Here is a 23,413-nt window from a genome sequence, read left to right on the forward strand (position 1 = left end):
TCAACTTATTTCTTGTTGGCAAAAATGAGTTGATTGTAATGGTCCTTATTTTGATTAATAACGATGAGTTTGAACCTAGTTATAATGACATAAAGTTCAGTCTGAAACCACAATTAGTTTTGCAACACCCTAACAATAGGTGACAGAACCAGAATTCAAGCCCAAATTTGACTCCTAAGGTTGATCTCCCAAAAGGTCGAAAATTTGCCAATGAAATTTTTATCAGTTTTCCTTAGTTACCTATTAAAATAATTTTTTTAATGAATTCAATTTGTATCCTATGTAAAGAGAGGAACATCAGTTCCTTTGGTCAGTGAAATACTGTGTTTACTAATACTGGACACGTTAGGTCTTGGTACAGTCAGTTCTAAGTCAATAATAGCCATGACTATTTTCCAGGTATTCATTAAAAGTATTTTTGAAGAAGTCTGATTCATGTTTCAGGAGGAGTCTTTCTGTTGACTCTTCACTGAATCTTCTACTTTATGAGATATTAATGTGTACCAGTCCACTTAATTTGTTCTTTCTCTTGTCTCTCCTGTGAAGCCATTTTAGTACACAATTTTAATTTCCTCAAAAGGAAAAATTACTGAGTTGTTTCTGACTTACCCTTAACTAGACTTGCAAACAATTTTAAGAACCACTTTGAAGTTTCTACCCAAAAGTTGCATCAAAATTTCATGTAAGTCATTTTTTTAAAACTCAAATGTCATTTCAACCCTGGGGAAATAATCTTTTACCTTGAAAGATATAAACATTTCAAACTAAAGAAAAATTTTTATATTTCTGAGTCCAAGTGAAATGAGTCATCTGGCAACTAAAGAACATCTCAACCCGACTATCCTATCTGAATGATATTGTGGTAAAAATTGGTCTTTCTTGTCCAATAGACTGCTCATTTAATTTGAGCCCCTATAACTACCTCTTTGAGAAATGTTCTGTTTCTCTCATTAAAAGCATCTCTATTTTAGATTTGATTTTCAAAATATAAATTAGGAGGTAATTCTTTGTTTAATGAAAATATGAACCAAAGGATACATTTAGATGGTAGGACCTCTAGAGTTCTATTTACAAATGTTTGTTTATATACAGATTTAATAAAGTAAAATATAACTCGCAGACATGTATTTATTCACATACTTTATATTGTGAAAACACTATTGCCAATTTTAAGCTTCTTGTACAGTGGAAGTGAGAAGTAGATTTAAGGGACTAGATCTGATAGATAGAGTGCCTGATGAACTATGGACGGAGGTTCATGACATTGTACAGGAGACAGGGATCAAGACCATCCCCATAGAAAAGAAAGGCAAAAAAGCAAAATGGCTGTCTGAGAAGGCCTTACAAATAACTGTGAAAAGAAGAGAAGTGAAAAGCAAAGTAGAAAAGGAAAGATATAAGCATCTGAATGCAGAGTTCCAAAGAATAGCAAGAAGAGATAAGAAAGCCTTCCTCAGCAATCAATGCAAAGAAATAGAGGAAAACAACAGAATGGGAAAGACTAGAGATCTTTTCAAGAAAATTAGAGATACCAAGGGAACATTTCATGCAAAGATAGGCTCGATAAAGGACAGAAATGGTATGGACCTAACAGAAGCAGAAGATAGTAAGAAGAGGTGGCAAGAATACACAGAAGAACTGTACAAGAAAGATCTTCACGACCCAGATAATCATGATGGTGTGATCACTCATCTAGAGCCAGATATCCTGGAATGTGAAGTCAAGTGGGCCTTAGAAAGCACCACTATGAACAAAGCTAGTGGAGGTCATGGAATTCCAGTGGAGCTATTTCAAATCCTGAAAGATGATGCTGTGAAAGTGCTACACTCAGTATGCCAGCAAATTTGGAAAACTCAACAGTGGCCACAGGACTGGAAAAGGTCAGCTTTCATTCCAATACCAAAGAAAGGCAATGCCAAAGAGTGCTCCAACTACCGCACAATTGCACTCATCTCACATGCTAGTAAAGTAATGCTCAAAATTCTTCAAGCCAGGCTTCAACAATATGTGAACTGTGAACTTCCAGATGTTCAAGCTGGTTTTAGAAAAGGCAGAGGAACCAGAGATCAATTGCCAACATACATTGGATCATTGAAAAAGCAAGAGAGTTCCAGAAAAACATCTGTTTCTTCTTTATTGACTATGCCAAAGCCTTTGACTGTGTGGATCACAATAAACTGTGGAAACTTCTGAGAGAGATGGGAATACCAGACCACCTGACCTGCCTCTTGAGAAATCTGTATGCAGGTCAGGAAGCAACAGTTAGAACTGGATATGGAACAACAGGCGGGTTCCAAATAGGAAAAGGAGTACGTCAAGGTTGTATACTGTCACCCTACTTATTTAACTTATATGGAGAGTACATCATGAGAAACGCTGAGATGGAAGAAGCACAAGATGGAATCAAGATTGCCAGGAGAAATATCAATAACCTCAGATATGCAGATGACACCACCCTTATGGCAGAAAGTGAAGAGGAACTAAAAAGCCTATTGATGAAAGTGAAAGAGAAGAGTGAAAAAGTTGGCTTAAAACTCAACATTCCAAAAACGAAGATCATGGCATCCGGTCCTATCACTTTATAGGAAATAGATGGGGAAACAGTGGAAACAGTGTCAGACTTTATTTTGGGGGGCTCCAAAATCACTGCAGATGGTGAGTGCAGCCATGAAATTAAAAGACGCTTACTCCTTGGAAGAAAAGTTATGACCAACCTAGATAGCATATGCAAAAGCAGAGACATTACTTTGCCAACAAAGGTCCGTCTAGTCAAGGCTATGGTTTTTCCAGTAGTCATGCATGGATGTGAGAGTTGGACTGTGAAGAAAGCTGAGCGCCAAAGAATTGATGCTTTTGAACTGTGGTGGTGTTGGAGAAGACTCTTGAGAGTCCCTTGGACTGCAAGGAGATCCAACCAGTCCATTCTGAAGATCAGTCCTGGGTGTTCTTTGGAAGGAATGATGCTAAAGCTGAAACTCCAGTACTTTGGCCACCTCATGAGAAGAGTTGACTCGTTGGAAAAGACTTTGATGCTGGGAGGGATTGGGGGCAGGAGGAGAAGGGGACGACAGAGGATGAGATGGCTGGATGGCATCACTGAGTTGATGGACGTGAGTCTGAGTGAACTCTGGGAATTGGTGATGGACAGGGAGGCCTGGCGTGCTGTGATTCACGGGGTCGCAGAGTCGGACATGACTGAGCGACTGAACCGAACTGAACTGAACTGAACTGAAGAAATTCTGATTTTTCCCACTATTTATTTGATAGGTATTTCCTTCGTAATGTATTGCTTTTATCCCTGCTATTCTAGCTCTGAACTTAACAGATGTTCATAATTTCAAGTCTTCTAGCTCATATTAGTGAAGACTTCATAATTTAACTTAAAGTTGTTTAAGAAAACTATATGCCGAGAGAGAGAGAGATCAACTTCTATTGAAAAGAGAATGAATTAAGAGTTAGAGATGAGACTTGTATTGTGATAAAATACACATAATATACAATTTACCATTAGTGACATGTAGTGTGCTCAAAATGTTGCACAACCATCACCACTATCTAATTCAAGAACATTTTCATCAACCCAAAAGGAAATTCTTTTGTCACACCTCTTTTCTCCTTCCCCAGTCCCTCCAGTAACCACTGATCTGTTTTCATTCTCTATAGATTTGCCTATTCTGAATATTCCAGATAACTAGAATCCTACAATATGTGACTTTTTAGCTTAATGTTTTCAAGGATCATTCATGTAATAGTATTTCATTCCATATTATGGCTGAATAATACTCCACGGTAGCGACAGACTACATTTTGTTTACCATTCATCGGTTGATGCGCATTTGCGTTTTTTATGCCTTTTGGCTATTGTGAATAATGCTGCCCTGAACAAAAATATTATGTATTTGTTTTTGTTTGAGTGGTTGTTTTTAATGCTGTTGAATACACACAGAGACTTATATATATACTCAGGAGTTGAATTGCTGGGCCATGTGGTAATTGAGATGAGACAGTTTTGAGTGAAATCTTACTAAATCAATAAATAGTCCCATTTTTTGAGTAGTGGTCATATTGTTGTTTCTCTTTTGTTATGTTAGCAAGTTTTCTGGACTCCTACATTTCTCTAGGAAATGTGGCATGGGAGTTTATGCCAGGAGACTACAACATAGCATCACCAACCCACACCCAACATGAGAACTAACCATTTTTTATACAAAGTACTCAGTGATATAAAGGCAGTGGAAGGTTCCCAGCTCTAGCAGGTGTACTAGCATGCACCTTCAAGCAATGAAGGTACTGGCATGTAACCAAAGTGTTTCAATAATAACTTTGAAGACAGATAATCTTAGTCAAATTACAGATGGTTGCCTTGGTTCACTCACTAAACTTCTCTGTATCTTGGTTTCTCCATCTGTAAAATGAAGATAATAAACACTGCTTCTCAAGATTGTTATAAGAGCAGAGTCTGGTACATAGTCGGCATTTAAATAAATTTTAGTTCTCATTCCCTCTTATTTTATTGGACTCTTCAAATTGTTCTTCAAGACAACAGTATTTTTCTTCTCATTTTTTCTTTCAGGTGAAAATTAAACTACCAAACACCAACCCTTCTGATATTAAAGTTGACATTCAGGAGACGATCCTTGACCTCCGTACTCCAAATAAGTGAGTAAAACTTGGAGCTAGAATAATGAATATTATAATATTAATGAATCTTTAGTCAATATCCTTTATAAAAGTGTATGTAGTTATTTTGTATCACCCCCAAAGTCAGAAGAAAAGTGAAAAAGTCAGTTAATCATTCAGATGTTTGATCTGGTTAATATAAACGTAAATATATTTGTAAATACCTAGATTTTTTTTTTTAGATTTTTTTTTTTACCACTTTGCATGCATAGATTTGGAGTAGGTTGATACCACCAAAATATAGTCCTGACATTCAGATGCAGTTTGCTTATCTGTGATGAAAAATAGCTAGAGGTGAAAATCTCTTTAAGTTGTAAGTCTTGTGTGTGATATTTTGGTACAGTGATGGCATGAAAGAAGCAATCTTTAAACATTTTAGATATTGTGGGGCTCTAAGGTTGTTTGATCATATTCATCTAAAAATCAGTGAAAAGTCTTATCAATTACTTAAAACAAAAATCTAACAGTTAATTTATCACTGGATCCTCAAGTTGCATGAATACATTTTAAATTAATGCAGATGATAATGGAATAATTCAATTAAACATTTGATATTTTCAAAAATAGTCTTGTTATTATACAAGTTCAAATCATGTTCCCCAAACACAATATACAAGATAAAATTCTGATAAATTGTTTACCCTGAAACCTGGATAAATCAACCCTGTCTCTCAAAACTAACTATATAAGGAAGGAATTGATAGAACCTGGCATGTGCTAGATAAATATCTGAATATCTCACTGCTTTGTTCACTTTTCAGCTGGGTGTATAGCAGTTAGCACACTTGGTTGACTGCAGTGGTCCTTCCTCTGTTAACTCATAGACATTTCAAAATGGGTGTGGGGAGCAGTCAGATGCTAGCATATTATCTTCCTTCCCTTATCAGTACCTATAGTTCTTCTCTATTAATCATAGGGCTTTGAGAAAATAACAAAATTAGATCTCTGCTACAAAAGACTTCTATGTGTAAACACACCAATGTACATGCATAGCTTAACCTTGATTTCTACAATAGAGGAATTTAACCACAAATGACCTACAGAGGAATACATATCAAATATTTTCTCCTTACTTAATGTAATTTTTTAAATGTATTTACTCAAAAATTGTCTCATGTTATGAAAATCACATTCCTTATTTCACCATTGACATCAAGGAGTTAATTTCCATTCCCATAGAGGTTCTCACTGCCTCCATCAATCTTTAGGCAGCTGCTCTGGCTATGCTGTCATTCCAGATATCTTTCAAAGCCCACTAAATGAAAGACTCACACAGAGATATTTTTCCAAATAGAATATGGGCTGCAGTAGGTCATTTGGATCATACAGTACTTATATATTAAATGCTCAGCACATAAAAGTACTGTCTGTTAAGAAAAAGGTCATTAATTAAGATAGAAGAGAGAAGAGAGAATTAAAATTTTTATCGCTTTTCCTAAAAACTCGAACATTCTTTGGAGCCCTGTTATTATCTGAACTTGTATTATTGGAAACGTGTCTTGCTTTGAGTTTGCCGATATTCACATCTACTTCCTTTAGTTTCTAACTTTGACACCCTGTAACACTACGCTTACTGGTTTCAAAAAGCATAACAGTGGACATTCTGTTCATGTACCTATAAGGGAAAATGAGCGGAATTATTTTAACTAAATTGACTAGATATCAGTCTATTGACAGTCAATTGCATTAAAATTATGAATAAAACCCAGATTTTTAGCATTATAAAATGAAAAGAAATGTTTGCTGAATCCTTCATTTTAAAACACTTGTTGTTTTGGCATATAGATTCCCAACAGGGTAGACAGAAAGGAGGAAAGATAGGGGAAATTGTATAATGTCTCAAAATCTCCGGACTTTATCTTCATATGGGGTTTCATTATTTTTTAAGATGGATTCTAAGAATATCTTCAATGAATTCCTTGAATGTGACAATAAAAACACATTCTAAAGATAAATATGAGTTAATTTCTGGTTGTGTGTTACTTTAGATTATCTCACCTTTGCTGTGCTCCTTTGATTTAGATTGAATTGACTGATATTCAAAGGCATAAACACCTAAAAAAAAGTTTTCTAAATGGAATAGTGGATTGCAGCTCAGTAGCTGTTTCTGCTTTCTTTGAAAATAGTTATGTCTCCAACAGGAAACCTTAAAAAGGCCATATCTTTTTTAATAAGCCCAGATATGTAAATCAAATAATTCATAAACTACATAAAATAAAATGTGCATTATGTGATTATGTGCAGAACAAGGTTGTTGTATATTTAAATCTCTTGGCAAGAAACATCAACTTGAATTCTCTAATATAAATGTAAGCATGTAAGTCTCTAAACTAGAATTCACCATATAGATAATTTTTTTGTTTTAACTTTCATATATTATTATTTGCATTTAAATAATTTCTAAAGAAAAGCAACACTGGAGAGACTTTTTTTTTTACTTTTTATTTTGTATTGGAGTATAGCCAATTAACAATGTTGTGATAGTTTTAGGTGGACAGCAAAAGGACTCAGCCAAACATATGCATATATCCATTCTCCTCCAAACTCCTCTCCTATCCAGGGTACCACATAACATTGAGCAGAGCTCCCTGTGCTACACAGTAGGACCTTGTTGGTTATCCATTTAACACTGGATAAACATTTGATCAGTGACTAAACTTTAGCTTCTTAAAAAGCAAATATTTTTCAATGTAAAGGCAGAGAGATTGGGTTTCAGTGTTCATTCATATTTTATTATAGTACTGATCTATACTAGTTATTCAAATATCATTTTGTAGTGACCTATTTGCTTTTCATTCATTTATTCATTCACTCAACAAATAATACTTTCCTTCTTTTAAGAGCCTAAATAAGTTAAACAGTTTCTGCTCAAAATTTTTGTATGTGAAGCTATACTACTAAGGACTAGACAAAAAAGCAGGGATAGATGCATCATTCCAATGGCCACTAACTGTCTTTTTTTTAAGTTATTTCTCTCTGGACAGAGAAGTGCACATTATCATTGGAACTTCTTCAGCTGATTTATAGTTGTCTCTTAGTGCAATGAAACTGTCACCACTGAGCTTTGCTTTCTTTTAAAAGTGAATATATTATCATTTGTAGAATAAGGGATGAAGGAAATCTAACTCTAGTACAACCTATGTTGTAAACAACTTTAAAAAGATGGACTCTCAGGAACTCCCTGGCTGTCCAGTGGTTAGAACTTGGCACTTTTACTTCCAAGAGCCAGGTTTAATCCCTGGTCGGGGAACTAAGATCCTGCAAGCTTCATGGCACAGTCAAAAAAAAAAAAAAGATAGACTCTACATGGTTTTTGCACCCACTTTTTTTTTTAAGGTTCCAAATATTACAGGGTATATTAAAATACGTTGCGATTTCATTACTTCAAGTGGAGAGAATTGTCTCTCCTACCCCAAATATCTGGAATGGAACAAAAGTAACAGAAAACTTCTCCTTTAGGTTCCAGAGCTGTGTGATAAATACTTAATGCGCCCAGTTTCCTGAATTTAGGTCTTTGCAAATGAGTAATGACGAGATTGATTTTCGAGGATTTTGTTTTCAAATACTAGTTCTTTGTACAAGTATTCAATAAGTACCCCCTAAAAGTTACCCAAATTACCATATTCCTTTACCAATTTGGATCTTATTCCTCCTAAAAGAGCTTTTCTGTCCACTTTTTTTTAATTTAAATTTTTATTTTTACTTTATTTTACTTTTCAATACTGTATTGGTTTTGCCGTACATTGACATGAATCCACCACGGGTGTACATGCATTCCAAACATGAACCCCCCTCCCACCTCCCTCCCCATACCATCTCTCTGGGTCATCCCCGTGCACCAGCCCCAAGCATCCTGTATCCTGCATCGGACATAGACTGGCGATTCGTTTCTTACATGATAGTATACATGTTTCAATGCCATTCTCCCAAATCATCCCACCCTCTCCCTCTCCCTCTCCCTCAGAGTCCAAAAGACCACTTTTTATAGAAATCCTCAAGGCTTCTCTGTTGAGAATGTGAGGTAACAAGTGCTTCATGTATTTAATTTTCTTCAGATACCAGCATGTGCTGACCCCATGCATAATTCAGATTCATACCACTATGACATATTTATGGATGTCTCATCCCAGCCATGCGTCTAAAGCATACAGCTATCCAGCAACTGAGCCATAAACTACAAACTACACTCAGCAGTCTCTCACAGGAAATTTCTGTCAATGTAAAATAGAAAGAACCAGAGGCAAACAAAAGAAAGCACTTTCATTGATTCGGTATTGAAATCACTGCAGGCCTGAATTTCAATAACTACACCTGGAGTAGAGACTCAGTTTAAAGTAATGTTAGCAGAATTATTGTAGAACTATTCGAATTTCAGATTTCTGTTAGGCAGTCACATTTCTTCTGCACATAAGGATGACTGGCAACAGATCTATCCAAACAACTTAAAGTTGCAGTGGTTCTATTTCTATGCCAATAAACATAGCCTGAGACTACGTTTATATAATGCAAAATGAGGTCAATTTAGAAAAAAAAGCTTGCTTGCTTGCTAAGGCACTTCAATCTTGTCTGTCTCTTTGTGACCCTATGGACTGTAGCCTGCCAGGCTCCTCTATCCATGGGATTCTCCAGGCAAGAATACTGAAGTGGGTTGCCGTGCCCACCTCCAGGGGATCTTCCCAACCCAGGGATCAAATCCGAATCTCTTAAGTCTCCTGCATTGAGGGGTGGTCCAAACCGCTGCTTGGATTTTTAGGGCCAAAAAAAAAATGGTATACTATTTGTGTTAATTAGGCATATTTTTGGAGAAGGAAATGGCAATCCACTCCAGTGTTCTTGCCTGGAGAACCCCAGGGGCAGAGGAGCCTGATGGGCTGCCGTCTATGGGGTCGCACAGAGTCGGACATGACTGAAGCGACTTAGCAGCAGCAGCAGCAGGCGTATTTTTGATTGAGTATTCATACTGTCTAGTTTTTTGGTTCCTAACATTGTGATGATATATATTGCTTCCCATTGCCTTTATTAAAAGTGGTATCTTCTTGATGTCACTGGTTCTAGGTTTTTATTTTGTTTTTCAGGAAGCTGCTGGTAACCCTTCCCCATCCTGTGGACTGCAGCAGTGCCAACGCCTGCTATATACTTGATACTGAGACTCTCGAAGTCACTATGACTATGAAACGAGAGTTGGATTTCGTTAATTTCTTCTGAAACAGTATGGACAAGGATGAAAAGTGGCAAATAACACTGATTAAAAAATAAAAAACTTTGAAAAAATTAGTTAATGTTTTCTGTCTTCTCTTTATTATTCTGACATATTGAAAAAAGGGCTTATATTCATTCAATTCTAGTGCTATTCTGATCATTTACAGTCATTTCTATTAATCTAGTAGGAAATAGTGTTTTCTCATACTAATAAGCTATCCCATTTTTATAGTGATAGCTGGATGGAATTTACAGGTTAACCAGTTAGATTGCTACATGTCAATTAAATAACTGAAATATGACCATGAAATGGTTGGTCCACTTACTTCAATAGTCTAAAGGCCTTAAGCCATTTGATTATACCATGATACAATCAGTAACATAGGAATTGGTCATTATTATCACCAGAAAAGTTTAATTGGTTTCCTTTTTTATTTAATCAAAGGATTTCTAGTGTTCTTTGTTTAGGCTCTCACTATTGTTCAGGAACATACAAGTAACAGAGGATTATAAATATATAAGACTTCCCTTGTAGCTCAGTCAGTAAAGAATCTGCCTGCAGTGCAGGAGACCAGGGTTGGATCCCTGGGTTGGAAGATCCCCTGGAGAAGGAAATGGCAACCCACTCCAGTATCCTTGCCTGGAAAATCTCATGGACAGAGGAGCCTGGTGGACTGCAGTCCTTGGGGTCACAAAGAGTCGGGCATGACTGAGCGACTAACACACATAACTAACACATAAATAGTTTGATGCACCGTATACTAACAACTTGTTTTACTTGAATAAGGAATACTCTTGAACACACAGTGTTATTTGGCTTCCTCAGTCTTGTTCTCAGTGTTTGGATCTATTTAGGTTAAAATATTTTCCTTCTGTGCACTAATTATTAACAATGCCTTTTGGGGTACTGTGTTTATATTTAGTAGTTGAATTCCTTGATGCTTGAACACAAAGAAAATGTGGTGCATTTACAAATACTATTATCTCTCATTTCCTGTATTTATTCATAATTGGACATACTTATTTTATGAATTATGTCAATGTGCCCTGCCTCTTCTGTACTATATCTCATAAGTTTATTTTAGAATTATTTATGAATAAATCATATTTTAAAATTTTTGTGATGGTCTCACACATCATTGCAGAAATCTGGAGTTACCTGGGGGTAAGTTTTGAAAAGAGATAATGGAAAGATGTGAGCTATTATGATATGATGTGAGCTAAATACTCAAGCAGATATTTTCTAAGCTTAATTATACAGACAACTACGGAGGAACCTGGTAGGCTGCAGTCCATGGGGTCGCTAAGAGTCGGACACGACTGAGCGACTTCACTTTCACTTTTCACTTTCATGCATTGGAGAAGGAAATGGCAACCCACTCCAGTGTTCTTGCCTGCAGAATCCCAGGGACGGGGAATCCTGGTGGGCTGCCGCCGTCTATGGGGTCGCACAGAGTCAGACACTACTGATGTGACAGCAGCAGCAGCAACTAAGCATCTAGTTTGTGACTAGATCAAGTAAAAGGAAAAGACTGAGATTTTGGGAAAAGTGGTTGTGTTAAAACACTAAATTCTTGCAGAGAATTTGACTTTGAAATTACCACTATGACTTTCTTCTGTGGACGCAGGAGTTGAGGGTGGTATTAACTGAAAGGAAATTAGTGTCTGTGAATTTAAGTCCATGATGTTACAGAATCAAGAGTGTCCTACTTTGCTTTCATAATATCTTTTTAAAAAACTGTATTTTAAGAATTTAAGATTACACCCTAAACTTTAAACTCTGGAATAAGCCTAAACAGTAACCAATATTTTCTTCTCTAGAGAGCAACAGCGAGTCAGTGGAAATTGTATCTTTTTTTTCCCCGTGTACTGGCCCTAATTACAAAGACCATTATTATTCAAACTGACAATGTGTACAAGTTGTCCCTGGAAGAGAAGATAGAGCATGTCCAGGTCAATTTGAATCAGGCTTTGGTTATGTGATAGTATATCAGTTTTATAATGAAACAGAGCTTCAAGACAATGAAACGTGATCCAGTAATTTATACCCATCCAGGAATCATCCTACTTTACTGCCTTTGGCTTCAGAAGTAACAACTTCGTTATCATTGTTGTTTGTTTTTAAACTAATTCACAGGACTTTTCTCCTTTAAATAGGAATCCTCCACTAAAGCAAATGTAGATAAAGAGAAGATAAAAGGAAATTTATCTTCTCAGAATTTTTCATGGCCTCTCAGCCATGACCCAGAGAACTGGAAGTTAAAACCAGGATTGTGGCATATTATTAACCTTCTCCTTCATGATCTTTACCTCCCTTTTTGTTTTTATAATCTCTGGTCAACTTTGTACAGATTCATTCATTCATGCACTCATTAATTCATTATTTCAACAGATATTTACTTAGCATTTATCACATGCTGGGCACTATGTTAGATGCTAGTCATATAGCAATGAGCAAACTAGATGTGGTCATTGTCCTCATGGAGCAAGTAGTTTAGAAAGGGAGACCCAACAATAATCAAGTAAACACATAAACACATTTTCAAATTTATTATTAGTATGAAGGAAAAGAAAGGGTGCTTTTGAGAATATCAGAAAAACCAAACCTAGTCTGGGAAAGGAGAGAAGAAAAAGCTTCCCAAAAGATTTGATATTCAACTGAAACATGGAGAATACCTAGAATTTAACCATGCAAAGAGAGTGTTGAGGGAAGGCAGGTAATAGGGCTTCTAGATGCTGCTGCTGCTGCTGCTGCTGCTCAGTCAGATACGACTGAGCCACTTCACTTTTTTCACTTTCATGCATTGGAGAAGGAAATGGCAACCCACTCCAGTGTTCTTGCCTGGAGAATCCCAGGGATGGGGGAGCCTGGTGGGCTGCCGTCTATGGAGTTGCACAGAGTTGGACACGACTGAAGCGACTTAGCAGCAGCAGCAGCAGCAGCACACAGTCCAAGCAGGAAACTTTAACAATACAGAAAAGCTCTTCAAAAATAAAGCAAAAATTTCCCACCACAGGTCGGGACCAGGGTCTGGTGCAGAGAGCCCTTAGTCCTGGGACAGGGGGTGTGGTCAGAAAGTTTTATTTTTCTTTTAGAAAAAGAAAAAATAAAGCAAAAATTAAAATCACCTGTAAGCAAACAAACCATAAATAACCACTCTTAACCATTTTTAATGCTTCTTTCTAACCCTTTTTTTCTAATGCATAATCTAGATATTATTTTTCTGCAAATAGGAAAATAACACACAAACTGGTTTTATAACTTTCTTTTAATTTCCAACTGCATTCTTTTTTATCATCTGTTTCTGGAAATTCCAGTTGTGTTGCATTGTGATAAAAGAGTGTGATAAATGATCCATGTGTATTTTTAAAGAATGAATATTAAATAATGAATAAGAATACACAGAAGAACGGTACAAAAAAGATCTTCATGACCCAGATAATCACGATGGTGTGATCACTCATCTAGAGCCAGACATCCTGGAATGTGAAGTCAAGTGGGCCTTAGAAAGCATCACTACAAACAAAGCTAGTGGAGGTGATGGAATTCCAGTGGAGCTATTTCAAATCCTGAAAGATGATGCTGTGAAAGCGCTGCACTCAATATGTCAGCAAATTGGGAAAACTCAGCAGTGGCCACAGGGCTGGAAAAGGTCAGTTTTCATTCCAATCCCAAAGAAAGGCAATGCCAAAGAATGCTCTGACTACGGCACAATTGCACTCATCTCACATGCTAGTAAAGTAATGCTCAAAATTCTCCAAGCCAGGCTTCAACAATATGTGAACCATGAACTTCCTGATGTTCAAGCTGGTTTTACAAAAGGCAGAGGAACCAGAGATCAAAATGCCAACATCTGCTGGATCATGGAAAAAGCAAGAGAGTTCCAGAAAAACATCTATTTCTGCTTTATTGACTATGCCAAAGCCTTTGACTGTGTGGATCACAATAAACTGTGGAAAATTCTGAAAGAGATGGGAATACCAGACCACCTGACCTGCCTCTTGAGAAATCTGTATGCAGGTCAGGAAGCAACAGTTAGAACTGGACATGGAACAACAGACTGGTTCCAAATAGGAAAAGGAGTACGTCAAGGCTGTATATTGTCACCCTGCTTATTTAACTTCTATGCAGAGTACATCATGAGAAACGCTAGACTGGAAGAAACACAAGCTGGAATCAAGACTGTCAGGAGAAATATCAATAACCTCAGATATGCAGATGACACCACCCTAATGGCAGAAAGTGAAGAGGAGCAAAAAGCCTCTTGATGAAAGTGAAAGAGGAGAGTGAAAAAGTTGGCTAAAAGCTTAACATTCAGAAAACGAAGATCATGGCATCCGGTCCCATCGCTTCATGGGAAATAGATGGGGAAACAGCGTTAAACTTTATTTTTTGGGGCTCCAAAATCACTGTAGATGGTGACTGCAGCCATGAAATTAAAAGACGCTTACTCCTTGGAAGAAAAGTTATGACCAACGTAGATAGTATATTCCAAAGCAGAGACATTAGTTTGCCGACAAAGGTCCATCTAGTCAAGGCTATGGTTTTTCCTGTGGTCATGTATGGATGTGAGAGTTGGACTGTGAAGAAGGCTGAGCACCGAAGAATTTATGCTTTGGAACTGTGGTGTTGGAGAAGACTCTTGAGAGTCCCTTGGACCGCAAGGAGATCCAACCAGTCCTTTCTGAAGATCAGTCCTGGGTGTTCTTTGGAAGTTATGATGCTGAAGCTGAAACTCCAGTACTTTGGCCACCTCATGAGAAGAGTTGACTCATTGGAAAAGACTCTGATGCTGGGAGGGATTGAGGGCAGGAGGAGAAGGGGAAGACAGAGGATGAGATGGCTGGATGGCATCACGGACTTGATGGACGTGAGTCTGAGTGAACTCCGGGAGTTGGTGATGAACAGGGAGGCCTGGCGTGCTGCGATTCATGGGGTCGCGAAGAGTCGGACACGACTGAGTGACTGAATTGAACTGAACTGAACTGAACTTCCCTACATTCTAAGAAATCCTGAAGAATCATCATGCCTTTTCATCATTTCCAGTTTAATAAGGAAAAATAGCATCATGTCACTTTCACAAATGGCCTTCTTTGACATTGTTTTGTGTTTTTTTCCACCTATTGCTAGTGATGCCTGTGGCACTCACCTGGGCCTGTATTACCTGTGAGGAGGCCCAATAGACGGTTCCCAGTGCGTGTGTTGTCATTTCATTCATTTCTGATTGTTTGCAACCCCATGGACTGTAGCCCGCCAGGCTCTTCTGTCCATGGGATTCTCCAGGCAAGAATACTGTAGTGGGTTGCCATGCCCTCCTCCAGGGGATCTTCCTGACCCAGAGATAGAACCTGTGTCTCCTGTATCTCCTGTATTGCAGGTGGATTCTTTACCCTGAGCCACCAGGAAAGCCCCAGAGAATTCCCCAACTGGAGCCAAAGTTGTTATTATAATTGCAAGACACACTTCTGCCACAACCATCAGGGAACTTTGAAAAAACAAGGTATGTTACTTATGTTCTAGACAAGGTTACAAGGTTCTGGACAGTACACAGCATGTCCAAGGGCCACAGAGAGAAGTCATGGGTAAAAACAGAGTGTGTGGAACTGGGATTCTGCCTTTGCTGGGTTAAAGGATGAAGTGCCCAAGGTTCCCCTTGATTCACCCTTCACTGGTAAATATGAGAGCAAGAATTAAAGCACAGTAAAGGAAATGTAAGCGATCAGTTATCTAGGTCACTCAGGGCTTTCTAAATTGAGAACTTCATAGGTGGGGTGGCCTGGCTCTTTATCTACTCGTGGAGCTGGCATTGTGTTTATTGAAGATGGATATCTTTGAAATGGATGCCACAGCAATTGAAAGCTTAACATCAAGCACACATTACAATCAAAAAAGCTAATTGTTGGGCATTTACACTACAAACATACTAGTGAGTTTGAACAGTGTTTCATAACATTTATTGGCTGTTTATGTTCTTGCTTTTGAGGACTGTTTTTCTTTCAATCATTTTACTATTAGACTATTTAACTTTTTCTTATTGATTTGTAAAATTTCTTATATTTTAAAAATATCAAGAGATTTCCCTGGTGGTGGCTTATCTGGTAAAGAATCTGCCTGCAATGTGGGAGACCTGGGTTCCATCCCATGTGGGAGACCTGGGTTCCATCCCATGTGGGAGACCTGGGTTCCATCCCTGGGTTGGGAAGATCCCCTGTTGAAGGGAAAAGCTACCCACTCCTGTATTCTGGCCTGGAGAACTCCATGGACTGTATAGTGCATGGGGTTGCAAAGAGTTGGACACGACTGAAAGACTTTCTCACACTCTGTGGTGGCCCAATGGCTAAGACTCCATACTCCCAATGCAGTGGGCACAGTCCCCCCGACTCGGGGACTAAGATCCCGAATGCTGCAACTAAGACCCAACACAGCCAAATTTGGTTGTTTTACAAAGTGCGTGCATGTTCAGTCACTCAGTCATGCCTGACTCTTCAAGACTCCATGGACTGTAGCCTGCCAAGTCCTCTGTCCATGGGACTTTCCAGGGAAGAATACTGGAGTGGGTTGCCATTTTCTACTCCAGGGGATCTTCCCAACCCAGGGATTGAACTTGCATCTCTTGCATCTCCTGCACTGGCAGGTGGATTCTTTACCACTGTATCACCTATTTCCCCCAGAATATTCTTTATCTTTTAATTTTTAGTATTTTAGTAGAAAGTTGTCATTGTTATGTGTCGTTTTTGTGGACAGATTGTCCATTTTATTTTGGTGATTTTAAGGCTTCATCTTCTACTTTTAAACTATATCCATTAGAAGTTTATTTTAGAACAATTAAATTTCAGCCTCCTAATACTAGAGTTGAGCTTTATAAGATACATTTAAAACATTCACTGTCACACTCTGGCTTCTCCCATTTAATTTTACCATGAAATCACCCATGAATTATGCTGTTAGAAGAACAGTTGATGATTTGTAATATATTACAGTAACAATTTGAGTTGCAATGCACTTTTAGTCAACTCTTCTGACGATAATTTTTCAATGTTTCTATTTGGCTTTAAAATGCATTCACATATGTATGAATAAGTATTACACTGAATTAACACTAGTACAAATTTAAGAAGCCTCATTATAAACACTCAACTAGAGAGGTGCTGAAAAGCAACTTTTTCTCCTCATCCTGACTATGTATTGTTTTGTTTGTTTCATCCTGCACGTTGAAAAGGACCATATCACCTTCCAACCTAAGCAGGGTTTTAATCAAAATATACTGGCTGAATATTTCCACATTCAGTAGTGGTATGAGGTGGAGGGAGTTGAACAGATAGGTAGTAAGGGCAAAGGTAATTTTTTTGTTTACAACCTTAATGAATAACTGAGAGGACACAGAGAAAGGCAAGGTCAAGGTTAACATAGAATCTTCATGCAGATAAGAAAAAGCTACCCTGCCTCATGCATTGACCAAAAAGCCCCCCAAAAGCATCATCCCCAAAAGACCAGTAACAAAAAGGCACACTCCCCAGAAGCCAATTAGGAAGAGGCACTATACAGGGCCTATCATGAATTTGGGGCTCAGTTTGCTCCCTTTTACTCAATGCCTTTGGCCCTAGACAACTTCATGTAGTCCTTCTTCCTCTACATCCTCCATTTTTTAATTTGCAATCCTTGTACTAAAAGGCAGTGGAGGAATCTGAATAAAGTCTATAGTTCAGTTAATATTAGTGTGCATGCATACATACTAAGTCGCTTCAGTCATGTCCAACTCTGTGTGACCCTATGGACTATAGCCTGCCAGGTTCCTCTGTCCATGGGATTCTCCTGGCAAAAATACTGGAGTGGGTTGCCATGTCCTCTTCCAGGGGATCTTCCTGACCTAGGGATACAATCTGCTTTTCTTATGTCTTCTGTAGTAGCAGGCAAGTTCTTAACCACTAGTGCCACCTGGGAAGCCCTAATATTATTTTTACCAAGGTTGATATTTCAGTTTTGATAATTGTACTATGGTAATACAAGATCTTTACATTAGGAGAACCTAGGTAAACTATGAAAACCCTCTACACATTTTATGATACTTCTTGTGAGTCTAAAACTCTTTCAAAATAAAAAGTTTGTTCTAAAAAGTCAGTAGAGGAAGGGCTTCCCTGGTGGTCCAGTGGCTAAGACTCTGTGCTTTCAATGCAGGGGTCCAGGTTTCGATCCCTGATCAGGGAACTAGATTCCAAATGCTGCAACTAAGAATTTGTGTGCCACAGCTAAAGATCCCACATGCTGCAACTAAGACCCAGTGCAACCAAATAAATGAATAAAAACAATTTTTAAAAAAGTCAGTAGGGGATAAAATCTACTGAAGAAGGGAATGGCTACCCACTCCAGTGTTTTTGCCTGGAGAATTCCAAGGACAGAAGAACCTGGCAAGCTACAGTCCATGGGATTGCAAAGAGTCGGACATGACTGAGCGAGTAACACCTTCAGAGGAGAAAAACAGCTATAGAATTATAATTATAGCATCACTACTCTGTCTGCCTTTTGTAGCTTGGGGCTCTCTTTATTTTTTTCCCCCTTTTTACCTGTGGGATGTTTCAAGTTTTGCTGAATACACTCAACCAATATGTTTGTAGATGACAGCTGATTTTATTTTGCAAATACAATCTGTTCAATATAAAGACATTAAAAAACACAATGAGCTCAATCTCAATTCTTGCTAGACACTTTAGAGGTGCTGTATAGAAGTATACAGTCAAAAAACCTACAGTATAGTTTGGAAAATAGGAGCAGCACATGATACAAAAGCAAACAAATTTTATATATATATATATATATATATATATATATATATATATATACACACACACACACACACATACATACACACACACGCACGTGTGTGTGTGTTAAATTGCAGGATGTTAGCAAAAATGGTAGTGTAAGGACTGCTGAAAATCCTCTTCTCCATAAAAGCAGTGAGAAAACTAGCAAAAATTCTTAAGGATTAACTAAGAACTCTAGAAATTTAACAAAAAACTTGCAATAATCCAGGGAATTTAAGGAACATGGCTGTATCTGAGTAAAAATAGAAAGATTTGTGGCACTGTAACTTACTGTATTCCTACCTCCACCTTTTCCCTGATTTCACAGTAACTTTGAAAATCAGTGGCCAAAATCATGGTGAAAACAAGCAGCCTAGAAGTCAGTGGAGGGAGCAAAATGAGGTTGGAGCTTGTGTTGATCAATTGTATGTGTCAACATAACTGGATCATAGAGTGTCCAGATATTTGGCTAATCATTATTTCTCGGTGTGTCTGTGAGGGTATTTCTGGTTAAAATTAGCATTTTGAATCTATGGATTCAGTGGGTGAGCATCATCCAATATATTAAGGGCTTCAATGGAATGAAAAAGTGAAGGAAGGAAGAATTCAGCCCTTCTTGTCTGATTGCTTGAGCTGAAACATCAATCTTATCTTGCCCCCTGTGTTGCTGTGGTTCTCAAGCCTTCAGATTCAGACTGGAATTTACGTCATTAGTTCTTCTGGTTCTCAAGCCTTAAGATTCAGATTGAAATATATTACTGGCTTTCCTGGGTCTCCACATTGCAGATGACAGATCATGGGATTTCTCAGCCTCTGTAATTGTCTAAGCCAATTCCTTATAATAAATCTACATCTATACACACACATATATCTCTTATTGGTTCTGTTTCTCTAGAGAGCTCTAATTAATGCAGAACTCCTTCAAGTTCCACAGCTAGTATTACTCTGATACCTAAACAAGCAAAGACATCACAAGAAAACTACAGATAAATATTCTTTATGAATATAGATGTAAAAGTTCTGAACAAAATAGTAACAAATTTAATCTAGCAACATATCAAAAGGATCATATACCACGACTGAGTGGGATTCATCCCAGGAATGGAAGGTTGGTTCAACAGATGAAAATAAATCAGTGTCAGTTCAGTTCAGTTCAGTCGCTCAGTTGTGTCTGACTCTTTGCAACCCCATGAATCGCAGCACGCCAGGCCTGCCTGTCCATCACCAACTCCCGGAGTTCACTCAGACTCATGTCCATTGACTCAGCGATGCCATCCAGCCATCTCATCTTCGGTCGTCCCCTTCTCCTCCTGCCCCCAATCCCTCCCAGCATCAGAGTCTTTTCCAATGAATCAACTCTTCGCATGAGGTGGCCAAAGTACTGGGGCTTCAGCTTTAGCATCATTCCTTCCAAAGAAATCCCAGGATTGATCTCCTTCAGAATGGACTGGTTGGATCTCCTTGCAGTCCAGGGGACTCTCAAGAGTCTTCTCCAACACCACAGTTCAAAAGCATCAAATCAGTGTATAACATATCAATAAAATAGAGGACAAAAACCACACGATCATGTCAATAGATACAGAAAAAGCATTTGACAAAATTAAATACTCTTCATGACAAAAAACATTCAACAAATTAGAAATAGAAGGAAATTTCCTCACCCTAATAAAAGGTATCTATGAAAAACCCTCAGCCAACATACTTAATGGTGAAAGCCAGAAAGATTTCCCCCCAAGATCTGGAACAAAACAAGGAGGTTCACTCTTACCACTTCTATGCAACAGTTGACTGGAAGTTATAACTTCCAGAAAAAGAGATAAAAGTCATCCATACTGGAAAAGAAGTAGTAAAACTATTTGCAGATAACATGGTCTTGTATATAGAGCCAAATCGACAGATTTTTGTGTATAGAAAACCAAGACTCCTCAAAAAAACTCATGAAGTTAATAGCTGAGTTAACCAGAGCTGTATGAAATAAGCTCAACCTACAAAAACCTGTTGTATTTCTATAAACTAGGAATGAACAACATGAAAATGAATCAAGTAAACAATTAGCATTTACTTTGTCCTGCATTTGTGCTCAGTCATGTCGGACTCTTTGCGACCCTATGGACTATAGTCCGCCAGGCTGTTCTGTCCATGGGATTTTCCAGGCAAAAATACGGGAGTGAGTTGCCTTTTCCTACCCCAGATGATCTTCCCAACCCAGGGATTAAACCCATGTCTCTTGCATCTCCTGCATTGGCAGGTGGATTCTTGACCACTGTACCACCTGGCATCAAAAATTTAAAAATATATACTTATTTAAAAAAACTGTGAGACTTGTACATGGAAAACTATAAAATACTGTTGAAAGAAATTAAAGAAGACCTACATAAGTGGAAAGACAATCCATGGTCATGGATTAGAAAACAATATTGTTAGGATGATAATATTCCCTCAAATCAATCTACAGATTCAACACAAATCCTATCAGAATCCCAGGTAGCTTATTTACCTGGGATTCCACCAATCCCAGAAATTAGTAGATTGATTCTAAAATGTATGTGGAAATGCAAGGGACTCAAAATACCCCAGACAATCTTGTAGAAGAGAAACAAAGTTGGAGAACCCACATGTTCCAATTTCAAATCTTACTAGAAAGCTACTTTGATCAATAATTTTCAAATCTACAGATAGAAAGTAGATTTATGGTTGCCTGTCTGACAAAAGGAGGAATGTGGAGGAATGGGCTGATGGGAATGGGGATTCTTTTTGGAGTGATAAAAATGTTCTAAAAAGTGGATATGGCTTGTGCTCAGTATTATGTACTTCCTTGACATCTAAAATGAGGAGGAAGGTGTGGATCTAATAGTTTAATGGTAAGTCATCCTCCCCAGTCTACTCCTGTGGATAAGGTTCCCTGAATAAATAACCCTCCTTATCACAGGGACCAGGCAAAATTCCTGCTTATCTTTAAGTAGTTTTCAGCTCCCTGCCAGTCTGTGAAATTATTTAAACAAATCAATCACATTCTCATGTTGGAATCAAGGATCACTCCATCCTCCTGATATTACAAAGCTTGTCTCCCACAGTCCCTGCTTATTCATTCTGTTCCCAAGAGCAACTCTGTGGCCTTGTGTGACATGCGGTGTCTTCCCATGAGGACTGAGTATACGTGATTAGTAAACTGCTATTAATCTCATCTGTCCAGTGTCAGATGTCATGTGCTTGACCATCCCCATAAACCTGGGGTGGGATGCCCTCTCTCACCAATGGGGTGAAGAGAAGGCAATAAAAATATAATTGTACATCTTTATGAATTATACTAAAAACCACTGGACTGTACACTCTAAAAGAGTGGATTTATGGTATGTAAATTATAATTCAATTTTTAAATCATTGAAAAATAGACCAGATGAAAAACTTACATGTTATTGATGATAAATTCTATAAGTTTTTAGAGGAATAGATCAGGAAAAGCTTCGTATAGGAGATGAGTCTTGATCTGGCTTTTGAAGGATGGCTGAGATTTGAGCACTCTTGGTAAATGAAGGCCCAGAATGAGAAGTGAATTTGACAGATTTGAAGCACAGTATGCAAACTGATCTGACTAAATTGGATGATTGCTTTAGGGATTAGCAGAGAATAAATCTGGCTAGGTAGGTGGAAGAAAAATTAGAGAGGAGTTTGAAAGTCAGAAGAAGAGTTTAACCTTGATTCAGTAAATCCAGATTTTTATCACATAATTGACATGATATGGAGAGAAGAGGCAATATATAACTTAATAATTAAAGAAAATAGCCTGTAGAGTCAGAGAAACTTAGAACTAAATTGTGGCTCAGACTATTTCCACCACGAATACTGTATCTTTACTATTTCACAGCATTGAAGTTAGATAATACCTTTGAATTTCGATATGGCCAGACATCATTGTCACTTTCTCTCATTAACTGTGCTAGCATTCTCCCACTTACTGCTTGTTTTAAATATTCTTTTTTAAGCCTAAATGATTTAGCAACAAGACTCTGGGAAAGCTTGCTAACCTGATCCTCAGTTATATTTAAAATGCTTAGAAAATTGTTTTTTCTTTTAAGTAGTTTGACTTGAATTGAGCTAAAATTAACCTTTCATTGGTTTTCTAGGAAATGATGTAAACAAAATGATATATTGCCTTGAAGTATTGAGAAATTAATTTTGTGACGACTTTAGCAATTGTTTTAATGGAATAGATGCTTGAGATAATGGATAACAGTTGGAGCAAACAATAGATTACCTAAAAAGCTTAAAAGGAAAAACTGGAAAATGAATCGTCCATAGGGACTTCGAAAAGCTAGTACATATTTCTTGTAATCTAGAAGACCAGGCACATATGTAGAACTGTGCACATACCCAGGAAAGACCTGAGAAAGCCACAAGCTTTCTTCTACTCCTGGCTGATTTGTGGTTCTGTGCAAGCAGGAAGTGTAAGCTAATGCAGAGTTGTAAAGTGTTTAGATAACAGTTGAAGGTGTGACCAACATGTTTGTAGAGCCCCTTTGCAAAGACTCAGAGATTTTTAGATCTAGGTAATTAAGCTGCCTTCTAAGCTACCTGAGCACAGACTTCACTGGCCACATATGAAAAAGAGTACAGAGCTTACTGAATTAATTCAGGAAACTCACTGAACAAGCAAACAGCTACAAAAACCAGCAATAGCAACAACAACAACAAAAACCCTGGAGAGAGGAAACAACATAATTCCCAGGAATGT

At 37.8% G+C, this 23,413-nt stretch overlaps 1 protein-coding gene across 1 annotated transcript in view; it reads left to right on the top strand.

Moving 5' to 3' along the window:
* Positions 1-9,885, top strand: part of DNAAF6 (dynein axonemal assembly factor 6) — a 46,830-nt gene extending 36,945 nt beyond the window's left edge. Inside the window, exons 6-7 of the mRNA XM_052663452.1 lie at positions 4,574-4,659; positions 9,756-9,885. Of these exons, the coding sequence (XP_052519412.1) occupies positions 4,574-4,659; positions 9,756-9,885 (216 nt within the window). The remainder of the gene's footprint in view (positions 1-4,573; positions 4,660-9,755) is intronic.
* The last annotated feature ends 13,528 nt before the right edge of the window (positions 9,886-23,413 follow it).

The sequence above is a fragment of the Budorcas taxicolor genome, chromosome X (assembly GCF_023091745.1).
Source record: "Budorcas taxicolor isolate Tak-1 chromosome X, Takin1.1, whole genome shotgun sequence".
Lineage (NCBI taxonomy): Eukaryota > Metazoa > Chordata > Mammalia > Artiodactyla > Bovidae > Budorcas > Budorcas taxicolor.